The 21317-nt window shown below is 40.8% G+C and overlaps 5 protein-coding genes across 9 annotated transcripts in view; 1 reads left to right on the top strand and 4 right to left on the bottom strand.

Moving 5' to 3' along the window:
- Positions 1-87: 87 nt before the first annotated feature.
- Positions 88-3336, bottom strand: LOC137881963 (zinc-binding protein A33-like). The gene is made up of 6 exons (XM_068724194.1): positions 2947-3336; positions 2457-2552; positions 2041-2271; positions 907-929; positions 711-829; positions 88-638 (listed from the first exon to the last, which is right to left on the bottom strand). Exons 1-6 carry the CDS (start codon positions 3334-3336, stop codon positions 88-90), a joined length of 1410 nt encoding a protein of 469 aa, XP_068580295.1.
- Positions 3337-3634: 298 nt separating this feature from the next.
- Positions 3635-10834, bottom strand: rapsn (receptor-associated protein of the synapse, 43kD). Its single transcript, XM_068723168.1, has 8 exons — positions 10238-10834; positions 9331-9669; positions 8454-8612; positions 7425-7523; positions 7145-7267; positions 6997-7050; positions 5958-6157; positions 3635-5746 (listed from the first exon to the last, which is right to left on the bottom strand). The coding sequence occupies exons 1-8, from the start codon at positions 10460-10462 to the stop codon at positions 5674-5676; spliced, it is 1272 nt and encodes a 423-aa protein (XP_068579269.1). The 5' UTR covers positions 10463-10834; the 3' UTR covers positions 3635-5673.
- Positions 10835-11712: 878 nt separating this feature from the next.
- Positions 11713-15225, bottom strand: kbtbd4 (kelch repeat and BTB (POZ) domain containing 4). Its single transcript, XM_068723963.1, has 5 exons — positions 15141-15225; positions 13753-14227; positions 13530-13671; positions 13263-13369; positions 11713-13177 (listed from the first exon to the last, which is right to left on the bottom strand). The coding sequence occupies exons 2-5, from the start codon at positions 14212-14214 to the stop codon at positions 12317-12319; spliced, it is 1572 nt and encodes a 523-aa protein (XP_068580064.1). The 5' UTR covers positions 14215-14227; positions 15141-15225; the 3' UTR covers positions 11713-12316.
- Positions 15226-16570: 1345 nt separating this feature from the next.
- On the top strand, positions 16571-17045 carry LOC137881964 (protein FAM180B). The gene is made up of 2 exons (XM_068724195.1): positions 16571-16579; positions 16695-17045. Exons 1-2 carry the CDS (start codon positions 16571-16573, stop codon positions 17043-17045), a joined length of 360 nt encoding a protein of 119 aa, XP_068580296.1.
- Positions 17046-17170: 125 nt separating this feature from the next.
- The window catches only part of ddb2 (damage-specific DNA binding protein 2), a 66926-nt gene continuing 62779 nt past the window's right edge, over positions 17171-21317 (bottom strand). For 2 of the 5 annotated variants that reach the window (XM_068723265.1, XM_068723261.1), the window contains 10 exons: positions 20587-20733; positions 20405-20514; positions 20078-20269; positions 19470-19636; positions 19034-19133; positions 18445-18622; positions 18111-18256; positions 17722-17877; positions 17593-17638; positions 17171-17481 (listed from right to left, as the gene is read on the bottom strand). In XM_068723265.1, coding sequence (XP_068579366.1) covers positions 17243-17481; positions 17593-17638; positions 17722-17877; positions 18111-18256; positions 18445-18622; positions 19034-19133; positions 19470-19636; positions 20078-20269; positions 20405-20514; positions 20587-20725 — 1473 coding nt within the window. In that variant the 5' untranslated portion in view covers positions 20726-20733 and the 3' untranslated portion in view covers positions 17171-17242. Of the gene's footprint in view, positions 17482-17592; positions 17639-17721; positions 17878-18110; positions 18257-18444; positions 18623-19033; positions 19134-19469; positions 19637-19795; positions 19942-20077; positions 20270-20404; positions 20515-20586; positions 20734-20826; positions 20937-21317 lie in introns of those variants that run through there. The other 3 variants (XM_068723264.1, XM_068723263.1, XM_068723262.1) reach the window with 3 other exon arrangements.

A 21317-nucleotide genomic window follows, 5' to 3' on the forward strand; every position in this document is an offset into this window, starting at 1 on the left:
TGCAACGTGTTAGTTATTTTTATCAGTTGTAGCAGCACACTCAACAAAGTCTTCAACTCTACTGTCTCGTGTCTACTGTATGCGAGTCTACTCTACCTCCACTGTTATTGTCAGAGGACAGATTGTCAGTGGGATGGAGTTTTTCGCATTTTCATACAATCCAGGAGAGAAGTAGGGGAAAATCCTCTCTGTAAATCTATCTTTGAATGCGTGTATTACTGTCAAATCAGCAGCGTTGATGAAAACAACCTTTCCTTTGTCGTAATCCAGCTGCACAGTAATCTTCTCAGGCTTCTGCTTCAACACGAGCTTGGTGCGAGGAGAGGTCTGAGCCCAGAGTGAGTCCCCATTGCACAGGCCGAGCACCCAGAAACCCTCAGTCGGGTTGAGGAAGACGGTACTCTTCCTTTTGATGGACTCTCGGGCTACTCCGATGTACCAGTCTTTGCCCTGGCCCACCTCCACAGTCCAGCTGTGCTTCCCAGATGTGAAGCCGGTGGCTCCTAGCACACACACGCGACTGGTGCAGCGTTCAGGGTTGTCGGGTAGAACTTGCTTACTGCTGTGTTGTACGCTGGTCAACTCTTCAGAGAACTTTAAGTTGGAGTGGGCCGTGTTTGGATCCAGAGTGATGGGAACTGGAAGTATGAACAAAATTCAGTATATTGAAAATACCTCATAATAAACTTTGTCATTGTCTGCTCACCCACCACATGTGACGATGTTGGCCATCTTCTTCCAAATTCCAAACTTAAGTGATCCCAGATGCTTTGCAGAGTTGATCAGGATACCTCTGATACATTCTGGCTCTGGAATATTGCATTTGGCTCTGAAACATGTTGAAATCATTACAACATTGTCTTATGGAGACTGTGATAATTATGGCAGATAGTGAGTTATACATACCGTTTCTTCATCTGCTTGTAGTCCTTAAGTTAAAAAAAGAAAGTAAAGAAATACATCATATTTACAAAATGTTAGATGTGTAGTTATATGCAAGTCACATGTAGGTGCAAGGCTTTTTGAAATCAGCATTGATAAAAAAAAGAAGTAACGCTTGTACATGACTCCTAAACAAACAACTTTAAAAGGACAAAGTTTTGATCCTAGTCGGATCTTCTTTAGGTCAAAAAGAATGATAGATTAAATATATCAAGTACTAACATGAGAAGCCTTCCAGTGGTCCAGAAAATCTCAACCATTTGATTGAAATTTGAAACCGACATTCATAATCCTCAGACTGTTTAAGTTTGGCGATATTCTGACTTTTCATCTAGCATCAGGTGAAAATTTGGTCATTTCTATAACATCTTTATCAGTATAAACTTAATATATTTTGACATTTGTTGTCACATTATGTCTTATTAAATAGTATACATTAAATGCAATACAAAGTGATGTTTAAATGAGATACTATACTATAACTTTGTATGACTTTTTAGTGACATACTATACTATGACTGGTAAGGACATTTTTATGTCAGTAAACTATCATTTTTTATGATATTTTTTAACATACTGTATTAAGACTTTTTTAGGACTTTAATTTGCTGCTCATTGTCTTTAACATGGGGAAAATATTGTTTATTGTATTTAAAGCAGCATAGTCCTGATATAATTTGACATTTATGCTGTTTTAATGAAATTTTTCGGTGACATAATTTAATAAATAAAAACGAACCATACTTTCACTTTTTTATGACAATTGCTTACCATGACCTTTTCGACATGCTATACTATCACTTTTTTTCAACAATCTATACTATGGATTTTTTTCATTTTCGACATGCTGTATCGGCATATTGGCATTATGCTATGACAGATTTTTAAGGCATACTATACTATGACTTTTTTCATTGGTGTGTATATATTAGGGTTTGGTGACCATTTCATTACATTTTGACCTAAAAAAGAGCCAACTGGGATTAACATGTTGCTATTTAAATACAGTTATAGTTAGGAGTCAGTGTGGAGATGTTACTCTTCTCATCTTTCAGTTTGTATTGCCATGGAGTTGTGTAAACATAGCAGTAAATGTACCTGTAGAAATGGTAAGTCCTTGGTTCTGAGATATGCCTCAATATCACTGATGGTGGAAGAGAGGGTTTTGATCTGGTCCTTGATGTTTTCCAGCTTCTCACACATCACCTGGGTCTTAATTTCCTTTTCCTGTTTGAGCAGCTTCAGTCTACTGTTTTCCTCCTCCCTAAGGAATAGGTGTAGCTTCTGAAACGCCTCCTTGATCGCTTCCTCACTTTGATTATGTTGGCTCTGTCATGTTGAGAAAGCTGGTTATGTTTGGCAGTAAACCACAGGAATGTTTATGTGCCATGCTCAGGGTGTTAACTCTCTGGGCCGAAAAATTATTTAACAAGTGATACTAGAAATTCGGAATTAACCTGTTAACAAATCCTCCATAAATGTAAGTCAGAGTAGAGGTACAACAAAACTTTCACCTGTATATAGTTTTTGGTTTCCTCCCAGTCCACCTTGGTCTTGTTCCGTGCTCTGAGCGTTTTCCTCAAGGACTCCAGCATCTCTGAAATTTCTGTCTGAAATGATTAAAAAAAAGAATCGCTAAGAGTTCAGCTGAAACAATGAATCTATTAGTCAACAGACACAATATTTTATTTGCAACTATCTCAATAATCAATTTGTTACTTTTTACTGTGCGTTAATTCCTTGTAAACTACATTTTGTTAAATGTTTTGACTGGTTGGTCTGGAAAACTGATATACATTTTTTATAGACTAAACGATTAATCATTTAATTGAGAAAACCATTAATATGAAAGAAATTATTTGCAGCCCAATTTATCCCCTAATAAATTACACCCACAGTAGCAACACATCTTTGCTCTCACAGATCACTAATTGTGTTTCTTGTGTTGGAGTATATGTGCAGTTAATCCCCTTGTCATTTTCCCAGTTTCTATTTTTACTCTACCTTTTTCTGTTCGGCCGCCTCCTCCACTGGGCAGCATTCATGAACTTTATGCTGTCTTGACGTTTGGCAGACAAGGCAGATGGGCTCCAGGTCATTATGACAAAAGATCTTCAGCTTCTCTTTGTGAAGACAACAAACGTCTTGATTCCTGCTGGTCTTTTGCAGTTGATAATTGTCTGCAGCTATCTTTAGTGCCAAATTGATAGGAGGCCTCACAGGGATAGACACAGTGCGACACACAGGACATTCTCTGCATCCTTTCCATTCCCAGAATTTCTGTAAACAAAATCTGCAAATATTGTGGCCACATTTTAGGAGAACAGGAAGGTAATAAATCTCAGAGCATTGAGGACAAAGTAAGTCCTTTTCAGAGAATGAAATCCCTGCCATCCGGCTGTAGTGTTCCTGTAAAGTGAAGTTACAGGAACACTTCCTTCCCGCTCTTCAGGTGGTGTGACTGCAGGCGGTACCTTCCTCGAAACTTTGAAATGTTGGCAAACTAGTACGACTGGTTCAATATGCACCAATACAATATATTGAAATCTGTTGTTAAATGATGGTAGCATTAATTTTCAGTTTAAAAATGAGTAACAATATATATATATATATATATATATATATATATATAATAGCAGCACTAAGATCACAGAATAGACTTGTATTCACTTTCTGTGCACTTTATTTTCCATTATGAAATGTTTCCATATTTGACACAGTAACATGGTTTGACTCAATGCATAAATATATTAACAATGCATTCTAGTCAGTGTCTAAATCATTTAAACCATGGTTTTATCATGATGTCTAGAAAAACATAAGAATTCTACATGTATTTAAATGTTGTGTTATTACTGCATTATTCCTCTGAGCAGGGCAAAGCTTAGAGGCAAAAACAGAGGTAGTTTAAATCATTGAAGATGAGTGTCAGTGCTGTCAGTGAAATCATATTTATACCCCAGAACCAAGAACAAAAAGTGTGGATGATATCCATGCTTTAGAAGTTTTACATTGACCGTACTACAGGTTAACAGACAGTGAATCAACATTATTATTACAAAGAACCAGGAGTTTGAGCTGTAAAAGTAAATGTGTTGATCTCTCTCTTCTCATGCTGTCACCCTATTTGCGTTTTATAGAGAGAGAAAACTATTATTTTTTTTTAAGTTTTAAAGCTACAGTATTTTGTGTATTCCTCAAATTTGATGAGAAACGTTTGTCACCTCTTTGCTTTAACTATGAATGTTTCAAAAAGGGTTCATAGTAATTGTTGAAATTATTTATCCTGTTTTGACCACTCAATTGAAATTATGCGTGTCCCGCATCAATGTTTTAAAAGAGTACTTTTTTCAACTGCAACTACAGTCTTTCTAAAAATAAATTTAGGGAGAGTTTACAGTTTTTTAGGGAAAACCTACTGAATGAAAAACCTTGTTAAAGCCACGACTATATAATTGACAGCCTTTTTTCCCCAAAATCAAAATATTACTTGAATATACTGAACAATATATTGAACAAATATATAAGGAATATGAATGGTAAAAGCCACTGAATATTAAGAAATACTATAATAAACAATTCCGAAATAAGTAAATGCAGTTACAAGGATTCATAACTTGATGAAATCCTTTGTTTCTTGGCATTGTAAAGAAAACATGCAACATTATCTGATGTGATAGCTAATTTTTTGGGCTTTCTCCCTCAAAACCACCTTAAGATTACAATGCCTAATCTCAGTACAATTGACCAATTAATAAATATTTACATATGACTACAAATATGAAAGCACTACATTAAAACAACTGCATGTATCTCCTCTAAATGGTTATCTGACAAGTGTGTGATTGGTCAAAGAAGATCCTTTCCCAATAGGTTTCCTTCTCAACAATATTATGTTGATGTCAGACTTAAGAGTAAAACATGAACAGAAAAGGAATTTCTATGAACACAATGTGTGTTGATCTGGCTCCTTAGTCTCGATGGATAAGGGAAAACAACAGCTGCATGAACCTGTTCTGTAAAGACATACTAGATTTTGAATGGTTAAGAGATTTTAGCTCATTTTTAGGTTTTACATGACACCTCAAATAAATCAAACCTTTAAAACAAATTAACATGAGAATAGTATGTACATGAATACAATAATAAATATGCCATGTATGAAATCAGTTCAATTCAGAAATGGCTCTGTGCTCTGATAAAAAAAATTAAATAAAATCAGAAAACTGTTGATTAAAGAAAAAGTGGATGTTGTGTAAAAGGTATTATCAGAACTGGAACAACAAACCCTGCGACTAAGATCACTGAAGATCATTTCATCATTTCACGAAACAATTCTAATGCATAAAATAGCAAATACAAGTTATAAATGCTCTTTGGGCGGTCCATATTCCTCTAGATTTAAATCCTGCAACAAAAAGAGAGTCATCAGAGACAATGTAGGTTCTTACTCCTTCATCTTATATTGAAATCAGTCAGTTATACCTCCACCGTCAGCTGTAACTCACAGACTGATGTCTGTTAATAAGATGGATGCCTTGATCGTGTCCTCAGAGCTGCACTTTGCGACACTCTGGGTTCAGTTCAGCGTCCTCTTCACAGAGAAGTGAATTATTACTCCTCAAACGTCTTCAGCACATCCCGAGGCTGCCTGCTTCTCTCAGATCAGTCAGGAGCCTGTGAGGCTTCACGCTTCGTCTGCAGATCCAACGCACAAACACAGTCTCACAATCACACAAATCCAGGCTTCATGGAGGACTTGAAACATTTAGGACAACCCTTCGTGCCGTTCGTCTGCAGACACCTGAAAGAATAAAAAAAGCCAAGTGTCAACAGCTTCGGCCTTTAGAGGTGTAAAAATCAAGAAATGCACATATTAATGCGAGTAGAATACTTTTTGAAACCAGATCTGAAGACCTCACTGTATTCAATAATAATCACGCTCAATAATTTATGTTATCTATGAAATATATGTGTCAAAGATAACAAGTAGTACGCTGTGCTAGAATACCCACTTGAGATGGAAAATGTGGGAACAGGGTAAGGCCTGCAGTTTTTGGTCCCTGTCCCCGATGGACTCTCCACACATGCCGCAGTAGAGCTCCAGCTCCTCGACACACTGCAGGAACTTCACCACCTGTTCTCTGAGCTCCTCCTGCTGCCCCCGGGTTCGATAAATCCCTTCACACAGGCAGTGCACCTTCAGCGTACACAGCTAAAGACACAAATCAGAAAAACACTGTCAATGTGACCTGTAGATTGTATGTATGATTTATACAACTTGAGTGAAGGGCTGTAAAGATTAGGTAATGGTTAATGGTACGAAAGAAAAGGTAATTGTTTTGTCTATAAAATGGAGAAAAATAGCAAAACAATACCTTTGTAACTTCCCTCGAAGTTGCCATCTTTAAACGTCTCGCTTTGTCAAAACTAATAGTTGATAATCATGTGATACAAAGAAATAATCTAATAAACTACTTCATTTAAATGTATTGAAAATGTTCTGAAGGATATAAATCCTCCACACCAGACTCTCCAGCTACAGCAAACAAAGAATACAACACAATAATACCACAATATACTTGTTTGAAATAACATTTTTACAAATAATCTTAAATAAGCTTCATAATCATACAAAATATCTTTTGTTTACCAGAATTTATCCAATCTAAATTTGAAGAGTTAACTGAAGGAGCCTGCCTTACATCCTTTGGAAGCACATTCTATGCTTTTTACAGCAAAAATTGTCTTTTTAGAGAAACACATCATTTAAGGAGTTCCCACTTAAATCATACCTATTAATCCAAAAGTAGATGACAGGCTCGGCTGTGATATCATAATATATTCTGTAAACAAGCTTTTAGATCTCAATCATGTCACCCGTATGTCTTCTGTATACTAGAGTAAGTTCTCTGAACCTGTCCATGGCATATTGCTTAAACAATACCTAATACGATCATTTGATTTTTTTATTATAACCACTTGCCGATTAATTCTATTAATGGTTAATAGTTGCAGCTCTACTGTACTTGTGTCCTGTGTAACGTCAATTACCTTGTTTCCCATCCCATCTGCCAATTCCTGTGCTCGCTGCAAAGAATCAAGAGCCTGCAAAATAAAACAGTGAGGCAGGCACTTATTATGAGAAACAATACATAAGACTGTGATATTTGAAGGGAAATGTACATATGATTATAGGTACCTTGTCCAATTCTTTTTGCAGAAGCCAACACTTTGCAACTCCCAGGTAGACGTGTGATTGTCCGAGACGGTTTCCAATCTCAGTCATGATACCCAGTGCAGACTCGTAGCGAGGGAATGCTTTCTAGATGGATGAAGAGGATTACCAAAATAAAGCTCACCGTACAGATGCCAGTGCAACAAACAGTTAAGGGAAAAAATTGAGAAAGCAATGATAAATACACCAAAAGACAAAATCTTATCTTTAACCCAACAGGTCTGCACAAAGGGTGGCATCTTACATCAACGTCACGCCTGCAGCGGTGTATGTCTGCAAAGTTTAGTAAGCACAGAGCCTGCAGAGGACGGTCACCGTGCTGCAGAGCAATCTTCATCGATTCCTGTTGAAGTGTAACACAGTGGTTTTCCAGAAGAAATTGATTTGTCTGACCCCCTAAACTGTGATACTGAAATTTTGTAATTCTGAAATCTAATGATGGGAAATTATCAAAAATAATTTTGGATCATTTGGAAATTGGACTTTCAAAGTTAGTCAGGTTCATTGACAGTAGATATATTCAAATTAAACGGCAGTATTAAACTATGTAGTACTATAATGTCTAACATGCTTCATAAAATGAATGAAAATATTTACACGGTACATTTAACTAAAACATTCTGTGAATGAGAGCATTTATTTCTTCTGCATAATGAAAAGACGTGTGAATCCTGAAACTGACCACCATATTTTACTGAACTACTTTTACAAATTGCATGCAGTTATTCCATTTATCAGCTTCCTTAAACCAGACTGACGAGTGACGCAAAAACGAGAGGCGTTGTTGTTTCACTTTAAGGACTCCTCTTGTACCCTGGTATTCTGAATATGACAACATGTGTAAATTGTTTGTCTAAATGTGTTTGGCAAAAGTAATAAATCTGAAATGCATCCTGCTGTCTTGTTACTTTACTTTTGCACTCCAAGGCAATGACATCAAGCTATTTTTCACCCTCAGTACATAATTAGAACAGAGTGAAGACCAAAGCTTCATTAACACTTTAAACCAGCCCCTCTATGAGCATATTTTGGTCGAGGTCTAAGGCCTGGTACAACAGAACAACTGGCGCTTGCACCTGTCAGCACAACATCTACAGTATCTGCAACTCCGACATCCAAACAGCCAAAGACATCAGGGGACAGGGACTTAGTGAGAAAACAAAAACTGTGACATTCTCCACAAGCTATGCAAGTTTGTCTTTGAGGGGGTGAGTCCAGACTTTAAAGGACAGTTGGGACAGTTATTGAGTGTTGGACATCGATAAAACAATACCTCACAGCACTCCATGGCGTCCGGCAGGCGCTCTAGTTTCCTGTAGGCGACGGACATGTGGTACTGGCTCATGGCTCGATACTTGAGGCTCCAACCCTTGCCGTAGTCATTGACAAGCTCAGCTGCTTTACATGGGAAGAACAGGGCTTTCTCATAGTCCTGTTGGCAGAAGTTATTGATGAGTAAGACCTCTGATATCCCAAATGGCAGCGTCCTAGTCAAATGTCTTTTAGGTTTGTTATTCCCTTCCTATGGCAATTCAACCTTTGACAGTATTACGTCTTTTTTAAAAGACTATTTTTGATATATGTCTCTACAGTATTAATATGTTTTCTTTCATGAAATAATGTGACATATGAGTGCATTTTTTTAAACGCTGCTTCATCTCAATCCCATTGAAACCAATCCTCCCTAGGAAGCCACGGGATTACTCTTACAAATGTCTGATGTCAAGGGTACTACACAAACCCCCGCCAGGCAGCCTACTCACTCCGCCCTTGTTTCACAATGCCCAGTACCACATGAGCTAACCATTGATGATGTTTGCTTGGATGCTCTGCGGTGTTACCATACTCTGCAAATACGTTGGCAACCTCAGTAATGATTGCGCAATCGAGTCCCACGTGCGACCCAATGAATGTTTTTACCCCAATAGAAAACCTGAGAAGTCTGCAACGGTCAAATTATGTTTTACAGAAAAAGAAAAGTTCTTATGCAGGCTCTTTGCCTATAATATGGCATTCAATATTTTTTTTAAAGAAATTTGGTGAAAAGGTAAGGCTGAGCAAAGACAATAGTGTAGTATTTGCAGTACAGCACACATTAAAATGCTCACAATCAGCTTTCAGAACAATCTGGTTACTTCTATCAAAAGTACCTTAAGGTGGACGTAAATGTTTCCCAGACTGCAGCAGACTCTGCACTCCAGCATCTTGTCATCGTTGTTGTGTGCGTAGCGCAGGGCCTTCTCGTAGCTCTCCAAAGCTTTCTGGAAGACACTGAGGCCCAGGAAGGCGTTGCCCATGCTAAGACAGACCTGGCCGTTGAGCTGCAGGCTGACGGTGGTGCCCTGCATGTTTAAGCAGGTCTTACAGTAGGACACCGTTTTCTGGAAGTCGCACAGCTTCTCATTGCTGCGCGCCAAGTTCAGGTAGCCTTCTGTCAGGTAGTCTGGGTCCTCCATTTCTCTGGCTGTGTCGATTTGATCTAGAGCGTACTGCAAAGAGAGAGGGAGGAAAACTTGTAGGCAAATTGTGAATCAATAAAAAAAAAAAAAAAATACTGAATAAAAGATAAATTATATGATGCATTTATTCAAAGACGTTGGGCCTCTACTTATAAAGTCCTCATTAAAGTGAAGGGAAAGAGAGTGGGTGCTGCTTGAGTAAAGATGGTTATGTCAACAAGACACCCCACACTGATACTCGGGTTGCAGGACACTTATTTACTCTGCATCGTGTGGAAGCCACAAATTAACCCGTGCTTCTCCTCTTCTCGTTCAATTGTCACTTAAACGTTGTAGAAATGTACTACAGCACGAAGTGTACCGGTTCTGAGTGGACGTTGTGACATATAAAATCGATAGGATAATAGTGACACACACACACAGCGCTGTTTGCATAACACAAAATATGATCACACTGTAGTGAGAATGTGAGATTGTCTTGACATGAATTATCAAAACCAAATGACAACACTGACATTTAGAGCAGGACAGATCATACGTGTGCATTAGGTTGACTACAGTAAGTGTATGTAGCATAACTGTTCTTTGGGAGGCTTACCTTGAGCATATCTTTATATTTTCCCATTTCTGAGTGAGCCGTGATCAGGCACCCTAACACCCGAAACTTCCCTCCAGGATCTGAGGTCTTCTCCAGCACTTTTGTCCAGACATGCAGGGCTTTGTCTGTCTGATTGGACTGATACAACCTCAGGCCCTTCTCTATCTGCTGCTTGGTTTGGTCCTGGCCCATCTCTGGTGCAAGGCGCCTCATAAAAATATTCATTCGTTTAGGCCATGCAATTTCAGTGAGGCAGCAAGAAAGTAGATCCTTGCCATGCACAGAACGACTCCAAAGAAGATCCCTTGAAGATGATCCTCCGAGAGGTCGCTGCCAGCAGGCCTACCAGATCCCGCTCTCTCAGCTCCGGCTGTGCTGAGATGGAGAGGAAACTGAATCCACCGAAGTAAAACGGCAACACACCAAGACCATTATCGATAGTCGCTTCTAGGAGAGCTGCAGGGCCAGAAAAGAACCTTCCCCATTCAACCCTGCAACGACCCCCCCTCACCATCAAGTGTTACAAAATTCTTTGTGAGATTTGCGCTTGAAAAATGCCAAAGAAACACGTTTCCCGACGGAGTGCTAGCAGTGATATCCCAGAATATCTGCTCCCTCCACACCCCAGCAAAAGGAATTCTCAACACCCCCGTGTCCAACCACCCCCCTCCACCTTCCTCCTACTGCTGGCGCTACAGCAGATGGCCTTGTCACTCTAGACCATGTGTCTCTTCAGGAATTCTGTCCTGTCCTCAGCAAGCAGCCCCAAGGTCAGTGCAGCTCCTAGCGATCCACCTTCGCACTAAACCTCGCTCACCGACCAACTCTGGAGAAAAACTTTTCACATTACAACCATCTGGAGCTTTAAATACACAGCCGCAAATTGATCTCACCGGACTCACATGTGGGACTGTGAACTGTGATGTGGGAGCTATTAACGGCGCTATTGCCCAAAATGAATAAGGGACTGCAAGTCAGATGGTGCTCGTAGTGGCCGTCGGTTCCTATTGGGAGTTCTTATGGAGGAGCATATGTGCCCCCAGAAACCCCCCACCCCTCATCTTGGCGTCAGCAACTGATGCTTAGAATAGTTCACAAAGTCTGACATGTTACTGGGCTTGGGTTTCAGCTGCACAGCCTCCTGCAACACATCAATGGGATCAAAGTTTTGCCCCTCTCTGTAGTAGCTTTCTCTCCTTCAACCCCCCCCCCCCCCAAGGACAAAACAGGCACCTTTACCACCTCGCCATTCACAAGATGCATTTCCAATCCAAAGACAAACACTGTTCGGAGTTATGTCTTTGTTGAGGCAAAGCTTTCAATAGCTACGCAACAACAAAGTGCACTAAATGCATCGCTGTATAATTGCAAGAATGAAAGATCCTAAATCCCTGGTAATAGACATAGTGTTAATAGTGGGAGAGTTGATGCATACAGGCTAAAGAGCCATAAATATAAAAAAAAACAGTGACATCTTGTAGATACAGCAATATATTTGACATTTCTGTTAACAGTTTAACTTGAACATGTACGTTGTACATCAAAAAGTACAATTTCAAGACAAGAAACTGTGAAAAATTGAAAAATTGGAAAACATCCTCCGTTATCATCTTTATGCACGATTGACTTCAAACTTGACATCGGAGAATATTTAACCCACAACATCATGATACACTTAATAACGTACAATATACCGAAGAATGTTTTATGTTTCAGTAAAGTTTTAAGCTGAAGTTGTGCATGCGTGCCAACAATCAATCAGTGCACAGGAAACAATGTCGATTAGCAGATCACTCGTTACAGCATCCCTACAAATCATGTGACTTCTAAGCTAAAGGGATCAACGATGAGACTCACTGGAATAACACAAGCAAGTGAGAAAAAAACCCGCTGAACTATTTCTACTGGTCTGAGGTTGAAGTCAGAATGGAATGAGTGACACAGAAACCAGTCGAGTAAATACATTTAGAGCAGATCTCCTCCCCGGATGTCTGAGCAGTGAAGTCATGGTAAGTTATCCGACAGTCTTCCCTGATTGTCTGTGGCTGGCGACCACAGTATGAACATCCAGAGGACGGTTCAGGCCAAAACAAACTGCCAGTTTGTGAGGAGGATTTTTATACCTCTGATAACGGAGACGACAGACGTGGCCGGGTTAAACTTCAACGTGTTTGCCTCTCCTTTCTTACATTTGTCCCTGAAGACGTATATGCAGCCATTACAGCTGGCAACCTTCCACAGTGACGGAACGCAGCTCCACACCTCAGGGAAGCGCAGGCGGGTGAAGCTCTCCAGCAGAGGGTTGTAGCACACCAGGGAGTCTCCCTCGGCTACAACGAAGATCACGTCCATGTGGACCGCAGCGTGCATGCAGCCCGCGAACGGCAGCATGTAAGGTTTGATCTGACACTTCTGGGAGGCGGTGTCAAAGCACTGAATCAGTCGAGACGGCTTTGTAAAAAAGTCCATGTCGTTCTCCTCCCCTCCGAGCAGGTAGATGGTACCTCCCAGGTTAACACCAGCAGCCCCGGACACTGCAGTGTCCAGCTGGCTGGTCTCTGTCCACATGTTGTCCTTCACTGTGTAGTAGATGACGGCGTTTGAGAGTGTGTCCTGCAATGTCTTACCTCCTAGTGAGTAGATAGCGTCCTCGGCAGAGACAGAGACCATGGTGTGATGGAGGCGGTCTCTGGGCAGTGGGGCGCAGCGCTCCCAGTCCATGGTGTGCATGTTGCATTTCCACATGCGGCGAGGAATGGACCCCCCCACCACATACAGGTCGCCTCCGTGTTTACAGGCTGCAGTGATCTGATGGCATAAACTGTTCTGGCCGCTCACGCTGATCGTGTCGTCCTCGTCACAGTGAAGCGACACAGCCAGGGAGTGAGTCCGCGCCTCCTCTTTACCGATCAGGTAAATGTGGACGTTCTCACCGATTTCCTGGAGACATACAAAAGACACATCAGACAAACAAATAATTACAACAGAAATCCAATGAGAGCACTCTCAGATGGAAGAATGTTACCTTGAGATTTTCTTGGAGGATACAAGAAAACTCCTCTCTCTCCACCTTGTTGTGATTTATCCACAACTCGATGGCCACTGTTGGATTCTGGGAGCTCGGAACTCCATCTGAACACAAAGACAAAAGTTACTGAGTCACATTCATAAAATGTGTTTTCTTTAACTGTTCCTGCATGTTTTATCACTGCTAGCTATCATAATTTGGCTAGCAGTAATGTAAATAAGACAGCACATTGGCACATAGTGATAAGACAGCCGTGGGTAATACCTTTGATGATGTCCAGGAGCAGACAGAGAGGCAGATTAAGAAATTCCTCCGTTTGATGCAGCTGCGTCAGGTGGATTTTAGCACAATGCTTTGCTGCAGTATACAACTCCTGGTCACTGTGTCTGTCTGCAAGCCACATCACCTGGACAAAAACAGGTCATCATTAAAGCGATACTACACAATTATGCTGAAGTAGCAGAGACTTGTGAAAACAGTGAGTCACCTGCAGGCAGTTCTTGACCTCTACTGTCCGTGAGAGGAAGCGGGAACATTCCTCAAACAGTGCAGTGAGCTGGTACATATCTGCCATCTCATACGTGTCCTGAAGCTCCTCCACTCTCAATTTAATTGTGCCGTGATAGATGTAGTCAACCAGCAGCTGAAAGACGGTGGCGCTGACATCCTTCAGTTCAATAGAGCGGTTGTGGGACTCTTTGAGGTTGGAGGTGAACATGGAGCGGAAGAAACTGCTCTGTGCCGAAAGCACCAGGCGGTGCAGGTTAAACTCTTTGCCATCCACGGTGACGGTGACATCGGCGAACAGGCCGTCCTCCAGACACAGGTCCATGATGCTCTTCACCACCCGGCTGGAGTGGGAGCGATCAGTGAAGGTGTATCCCAGGAAGTAGTTCTCCTCTCCCACAGAGCCCCCGACACTGAGGCCCCCCTCCTCGCTGGACTCCATCTTTGCTGCTCGTCTGACAAAGTCACCAAGCAACATAGCATCCATTGAAAGATATGTAAAGTTAAAACTAATGTAATCTGAAACAAATTCCTGCCCTCACTAAGGTTATAATGTTCAGTTGTTGTTGATATTTTTCTAGAGCTGTCTCGACACTCGAATCTGACGCAGATGACGATATTGGAGTGTTTAAAAACAACAATATGATGTCCAATAATATATGTTTTTTTACATAAATTAATAAGATAGATAGTGACTAGTTTATGTACTTAACAAACAAACTCGTTGTTGGTCTTTAGTGATTTCTTTAATGGAAATGTTTGGGCCTGTAGTGTGTGGTTCTCTTAAATTGTTGTTGCATTATCCTGAAAGGTGTTTTTAATCGTTTATCCACCCCATTTATTTAAACTTAAATAAACTAAATATTAGACACCTGACAGTACAAAACAATACAATATAAAATGCAGCCTCCAAAATCACCTTTAAGTTGAATAAACACCTTTCTGATACAGTTGAAACAACACAATCCACATTATAACAATACAATTACAACAGGGTTCTTGCTAGTTCTAGCTAGATGACAATTGATGTGATGACTCTATGTCGCATTTAGTATGTAAACCACAAAAACAGCTGATCCACAGCTTAGTTATACTGCTATTACATGAGCTGATGTTACAGGGTATTAATGTCAGTGATTCATACACAGATAAGAGTCTGGTGCCTGAGAAACTAACGCTAGCTTTGTTGTGTTCTCATTAGCTAGCGTTAGAACATGGTTAGCACCCACTGCGGCAAGCTAGCTGGCTAACGTTCCCTCCAGTCACAAATCAACCGCGATATCGTGGAGGTACAGTTAAAATCAGGACTGCGCATGAGACAAAAGAGTCGTGACACTTTAAAAATGACAAATAAAAAATCGTGGTTACCTTTGTTTTCACTACTTTATTATTCAAGAGCAGCTGAACTCTTCACCGGAAGTAAATAAACTGTTTCATCGGCCCGATATGAGACGAGTCACTGGTATCAACTGGAGCTGCTGCCTCCATGTGGTGGAGCTGCGTTACTACAACTGTAACTTTAGAAAAACTCTTTGGTGTAAAAAAAAGTGTGATATATTGAAATTTAGATATAGATATTCATAGATGCAGGATTTCTCAATGAGGGAGAAATACAAGATGTGCTTCCAGCCCTTTTCATATATTTATTTTTGGATTTTTTTAAAGTGGAAACTGTGTTTAACACAATATGATTCATAGCAAGTATTTAAAAATTTCCATTTGCTGTTCCAAAAGTCAGAACATAATTTGGAAAGAAAACTTTGTTGCATTTTCTTCACCTATAGGCTACTGCATGGAAACATTTACAGACTGATCTTAAGCTTAAAAATACCCTGAATGAGTTTAAAACTTTGGTGAGTGCAGGCTGTCAGTGTGCAAATGTTTTATCTAATCATTTTAATGTTACTCAAAACTGTGTGCTTTTATGTTAATTGTTGAAACTCTGCATGGCTGAAATTCTTGGCCAGGTCTCCCTTGTAAAATATATCTTTGATCTTAATGGGACACGACTGGTTAAATAAAAAATAAAAAAATGTATATATATATATATATATATATATATATATATATATAATTTGACTTATTAATGTTGATAAGGACCCTTACCTTACTGATACTGACTTTCTTTATTTGTCTTTTGTTTTGTATTGTTCAACATGAATATACTGGGAAATGCATCATTCAATTAAAATAGTATATGTTTGCACTTCATTTACGCAGATTAAAGGCTGAAAAGGTTAGCTGCCTCTGTCAACTTCATGTCCCGCTAGCTCAAAGTTCTGCACACTGATACTGATGAAAATCCAGGATTTAAAATATATTGCTCTCTGTTCTGCATCACAGCCATCTGGCTTTTGATCCCATTTTTCCAAGGCGGAAAAATGAATGGTATTCAGACTGAGCTGCTCCTGCCTGCATTCACAAAAGTGCGCAAGGGAGGAGGATGCAGTGTTCTACTTTTTAGCAATAATCAAAAGAAGAATGAATATAAAAATACAACTTCAAATCTGCCTTTGGGTAATTTTATGGCTTTTGTTTGTTCTACAAGGTAAGTAGACAGAAGATCTTCTCACAGGACTGTGATGAGGACAGACTATTTTAGGATGTTATATAATGATACTGCATGCACTGATCAATATGCACTAAACAACAGGTGTATGTATACAGCCACTTACAGTTATTTGCATTTCAATTATGTTAGTTAAACTCATGTTACAGTATTTTCTTCTTTAGATGTGGCTGCAGGCGGAAGTCCAACTTCTCCAAAAACTGTCTCATCTGTCTCTGATGCAAACCTGATGTTTGAGGTACTTTCTGTATTTTAGAGTTAATAGATATCCACATGCGGCTAAATCAAATATTGTGCCATGTTTTTCTTGCAGAGTTAGTGATGCATTACATTTTTTTCTATCCTGTGTGCAGTTGTTGCTGGGCGGGGTGGAGATCGACCGGGACAACAACATCGTCCTGCTCGACGAGGAGATGGCATCAACGAGGCAGGGGCGGGCTTTTCTGTCTCAGGTCAATGACAACTTTCCCAGAAGTCTGAGCTCCTTGCTGCACATGGTGACCACGCTGGAGGGTCAAAGGACGAGACGGCCACTGACTCAGGATCAGTTTGACAATCTTATCCTGAGCACGGTGTACACTGCCCAGCAAGCCCGGCATCAGGAGAGAAAAGAGGAACAGACGGCCTGGGGTGACGTGCTCCTCCAGTTGGCAAATGTTACGGTCTATGAACTACGTGGAAGCTATCTCTACAGTTATGCATGATTCCCAAACTGCCATTCTGTACGAGATAAAGATGCAATAAATGAATTGCCCTGAATCCTCCTGTGATGTGTATCCATAATAAATGCATGTGCTTAAAGATTGGTGAAAAAAAGAAGCCAATCGTGTATGAAACACAATAATCTTTATTGTGGTACAGTAGAAAAACACTTTACACGTGAGCTTTTAAGATCCACAGTTCACTTCTTCCTCGTCTGTGTTTGTTCGGTATACTCTGTCTTGGTCTCCAGTTCTTCCAGAGAAGCCAGTTTCTTCTTGAGCTTTGCATCCACAGCAGGAGCTCTCCTGTCCCTGCTGGAGCGCTGCCGACTCCTCCGCTGGCCTCTCAAGCTGCCCACCGAGGCCGAGGTTTCCTGCTGCGCTCTGCGCTGATCCCCGATCAATGACTTGTCTCTATCCCACACCAGCACCGTCACACCTGTGAGTAAACATTACGCAGCTTAAGTGACACACTTTGACCTCTATTCAATGAACTGGTTTGATCAAATTACGCAATCTATCAGAAATGTGCGTTTAGAAAAAAACTCACCCATTCCAGATCCAATCACGTCGCCCATTGGATTGAATTTGTTGATCTGTAAATAAATAGATATGTGTGTTAATAACTAAAGTATTCCAGTCAAAAAGGTGTTTCTGGTGTTTTAAAGAACACGCTCACAGATTTGATTCCTGAAGCACTGGGATCTTGCAGCTGACACACGAGCTCGGCTGTGTTGGCATCAAAGACGTCGATGGTCCTCTGATCTCCGGTGAAAACCCGGTCATCCGGGTAGCGACCCGCCACGATGAGGTCATAGACAGGGTGCCATGTGGCCTACAGACAAATAATAACAGCGTTCACAAATGGTACCCTAACACTACATATCGATTCCCCCTGGTCCAGTATTACCTACAAATGTTATGATGTCCGTGTCTCGCTTTCATGCCGTTTGTCTGCACGCATTGATCATTTGTGCAACTACACCGTTTGCTAGTTTTGTTTTTTTGGGTTGACACGATCCCTCTGGATAAGTTACAGAAGGATACACATCTAGAGAATAAACAAACCTTGATGGGTGTGAGATGCTGGAATTGTCTGTGTGGATGTTGGATGATATGCTGAGGCTTCGACCAATCAGGAGACGAGTAGACCCGGATCTGGTCGTACTGATCCGTGGTGAGCAGCTTGGAGCAGTCCAACGGGTTGAAATAGGCTGCGAGGAGACGACAGCACCAGCTTTACAAAATAATCTAGATTTTCTCTTTTACAACCTGCCCATAACAACTGTAGTGCTTCACAACTATATGCATATTAGGAATATTGCACAGATGTTGCATAATATTCTAAAAAACAAATGTATGTAAAGATGGCAAGAAAGAGTTGCTTGTGTGAGAGGGTTACCCGAGTTGACAGCTTTCTCGTGAGGCATCTCATGGAGGAAGCTCTTCTTGTCTTTGAGGTTTCTCAGGTCCCAAAGTTTCACGGTGTGGTCAACTGAGGCCGTTGCCAACAACCAATCACAGCAGGAGTTGAACTCTGCATGGGTCACTTTGGCTTTGTGCAGCTTGTCACTGAAAATCTACAACATCAAAACAGAACAAAAAGGCATTAACACTAAAAATACACACCTTTTAAAATTCCTTATACAGTGTCTATTCACACCCAGGTGAGAAGAGTCACATGGAAGCTATTTGGCTATTTAAATCCGGCCAAGTTCAATGCGCTACTTGATTTAGCGATAGTTAGCAAGCCGAAAGCAAAACTTTCTGACAGATTGAGTAGTAGTAATAGTAGTAGTAGTGGTATAAAGAGCGACAAAGTATGTTGAAGGAGTACATTACGGTGAATGAATGGGTCAAATTTGGGACTGCCACACAGGAGACTAGGCTTTAAATCCGGTGAGAAGTCCATTTTCACATTTTAGGATTAGACAACAAAACTACTTGGTGAGATTTAGTAATAAATACTTCATTGGGGAATGGACACAAACCTTTTTGCCATCCAAACCCAGGAGTATAAGCTGTCCCACATTGTCTCCTGTCACAAGCATCTGTCGACTTACAGACACATCCACGCAGCAGTACCAGTAACTGTGAGAAACAGAGAACAACGTGAGTTCACTGGATGTCACAGATGGAAACGTAAACAGGGATGAAGCTAAAGATCTCATAGTGCAACACTACATGTATGATGGATTTCTTTATTTGGTTATTCTACATGTTTCACTCCTATGGCTAAAAGCACACTAACTAAGAGATGCAGTGTTACAACTGTTTTAAGAGTTGTAACACTGCGTTTCTTAGGTTTTTCTTATTTCATGAGAAGTTGAAATGTTGGAGATGCAAACATTACACTTTAGCACAACAACATTAAGGTCACAGCATCTCTTTGAGCTGAGCATCAGTCTTCTATTGCAGTTTTCTCACCAAACATTGTGGTGGTCGTGGCCACAGTCTTGAGTTCTGGACAGAACGGTGGGCGTGCGGCCCTCAAAGCTCTGCATGGTCAATGTGCCCTCACCAGAAGCCACATAGACTTGGGAAACGTCCGTCGGGCAAAACTTCATCCCTCCGATAAAGTCTCCTGCTCCGCTCTGTGCACAGGAACACAAAGGCAGGCCTATCACAGGGCAGCTCTCCGCACCACATAAATGTTTAGCGTTAAACCAATGAGGGCCACCTGATGAGAAGACTGATGCTCAGGCCTATAACTCTCTTTGATTGTAGCTCAGAGAAAACAGACCATGTCTTACTTCAGTATGTCTGTGTTGGCAAACACTGTTAAAGTTGTCCCATTGAAATCTCGAAGTGCTGTCACACCCCGCATAGACGAGGTGAACAGCTGATTGTGATTTAACTTGTTAAACTTCATGTCTGTAACTGAGTCTCCGACCCCCATCTAGGCAGAAGAACCAATAAAAAGGGTGTTGTCAAGTAAATCTAATTTGCACAGTTTGGAAATGAATTACAGCTTCAAGATGTCCTCAAAGCACGACTTGTACTGTTGGTCATTCAAGTAGGCGCAGGAAACTCACCCCTTGAAGAAAGACCTTTTTTGTGGGCACCTCAAAATCCCACAGATATATGTCACCGCCCTTGGAGCCCATAGCCAGAGTGGTGGGATGAGTGGGGTGCCACTCCAGACAGGTGATTCTCCGGTTGAAGGGGCTGGTGGCACCGTGGAAATGATAGGACGACAGCGAGCGGACAAAAGGTTCCTGCAGACACTGGAAGAGAGACAACAAAGCTGGATGAGACACTGCAACCTGGCGAGTGAATCTGGTCATGAATATATGTTTCTACTTCACAGAAAAGCATGCACACGTTTGTCATGTCAAAAGATTGATATGCATCTGGAGAACCTGTCTCATCTGTGAGTGAAGACATTGTCCCAGAGTGCTCTTGTAAATGTAGTGCAGGATGCTCCCATACCCTCCTCTCTTCTTAACTCCGGAGGACTTAACAGGAGGACCTGCAAGACCAGCAAACTGTCATGACAAGAACATTTCACTTGCAATGTGCTGAAGCTGTCACTTCTGCACACCTTGTTTGGATGTTTCCCCATCTTTTCTGTCTCGTAGTTTTTTGGAGAGAGTCGGGCCAGAACTTTCCCCACTTCTTTTCTTCAGCTTGGCCTTTGATTCAGGTGTGTCATCTGCGGACTTCGTCTGTCTTGTTTTCATTTTTCCTACTTAAAAAAAAGAAGAAGATTGTTATTACACAACACGGAGGATTTGACTCGACACTTCTAGCAGCCACAATGGAGTCAAAACAAACTGTCTACCTGCGATGTTCAGTGTTTAATGGCGCAGTTTAAGAGCTGGAGCTCCTGGTGTTTGCATAACGCAGCAGTACACGTGAGCTGCACGACGGTGTTTTGTAACGTGTGTGTGGTTACAGCTGGTGGGCGGTCGGTGTTTGTTCCTTGCATTTATTGGCGGATTGACAGACATATTATAAGATGCATACCGCCACCTACCGTCCTGGAGTATGTAAAGAGGGGATCTAGTTTAACAACTAGCCTGTAGAAATTAAATATAATTTTAAAAACCAAAGCAAATAATACAATGTAATACTAAACATTCCAGTGTTGATTAAGAAAACTATTACCTAATAATGACAATAATACTGGGAAAAAAGAATAATAAGTACTATTCTTATTCTCCTCATTAGTATTATTTGTATCATCATTATTGAAATATTATTATTATTGACTTTTAAGTTTCTTTCCACCGCTAACAAAACACAAACACACGACATATTAATAGATAAAAA

This window comes from Cebidichthys violaceus, unplaced genomic scaffold (genome assembly GCF_023349555.1).
Source record: "Cebidichthys violaceus isolate CVI_PGR_0920_01 unplaced genomic scaffold, fCebVio1.0.p SCAF_3, whole genome shotgun sequence".
Lineage (NCBI taxonomy): Eukaryota > Metazoa > Chordata > Actinopteri > Perciformes > Stichaeidae > Cebidichthys > Cebidichthys violaceus.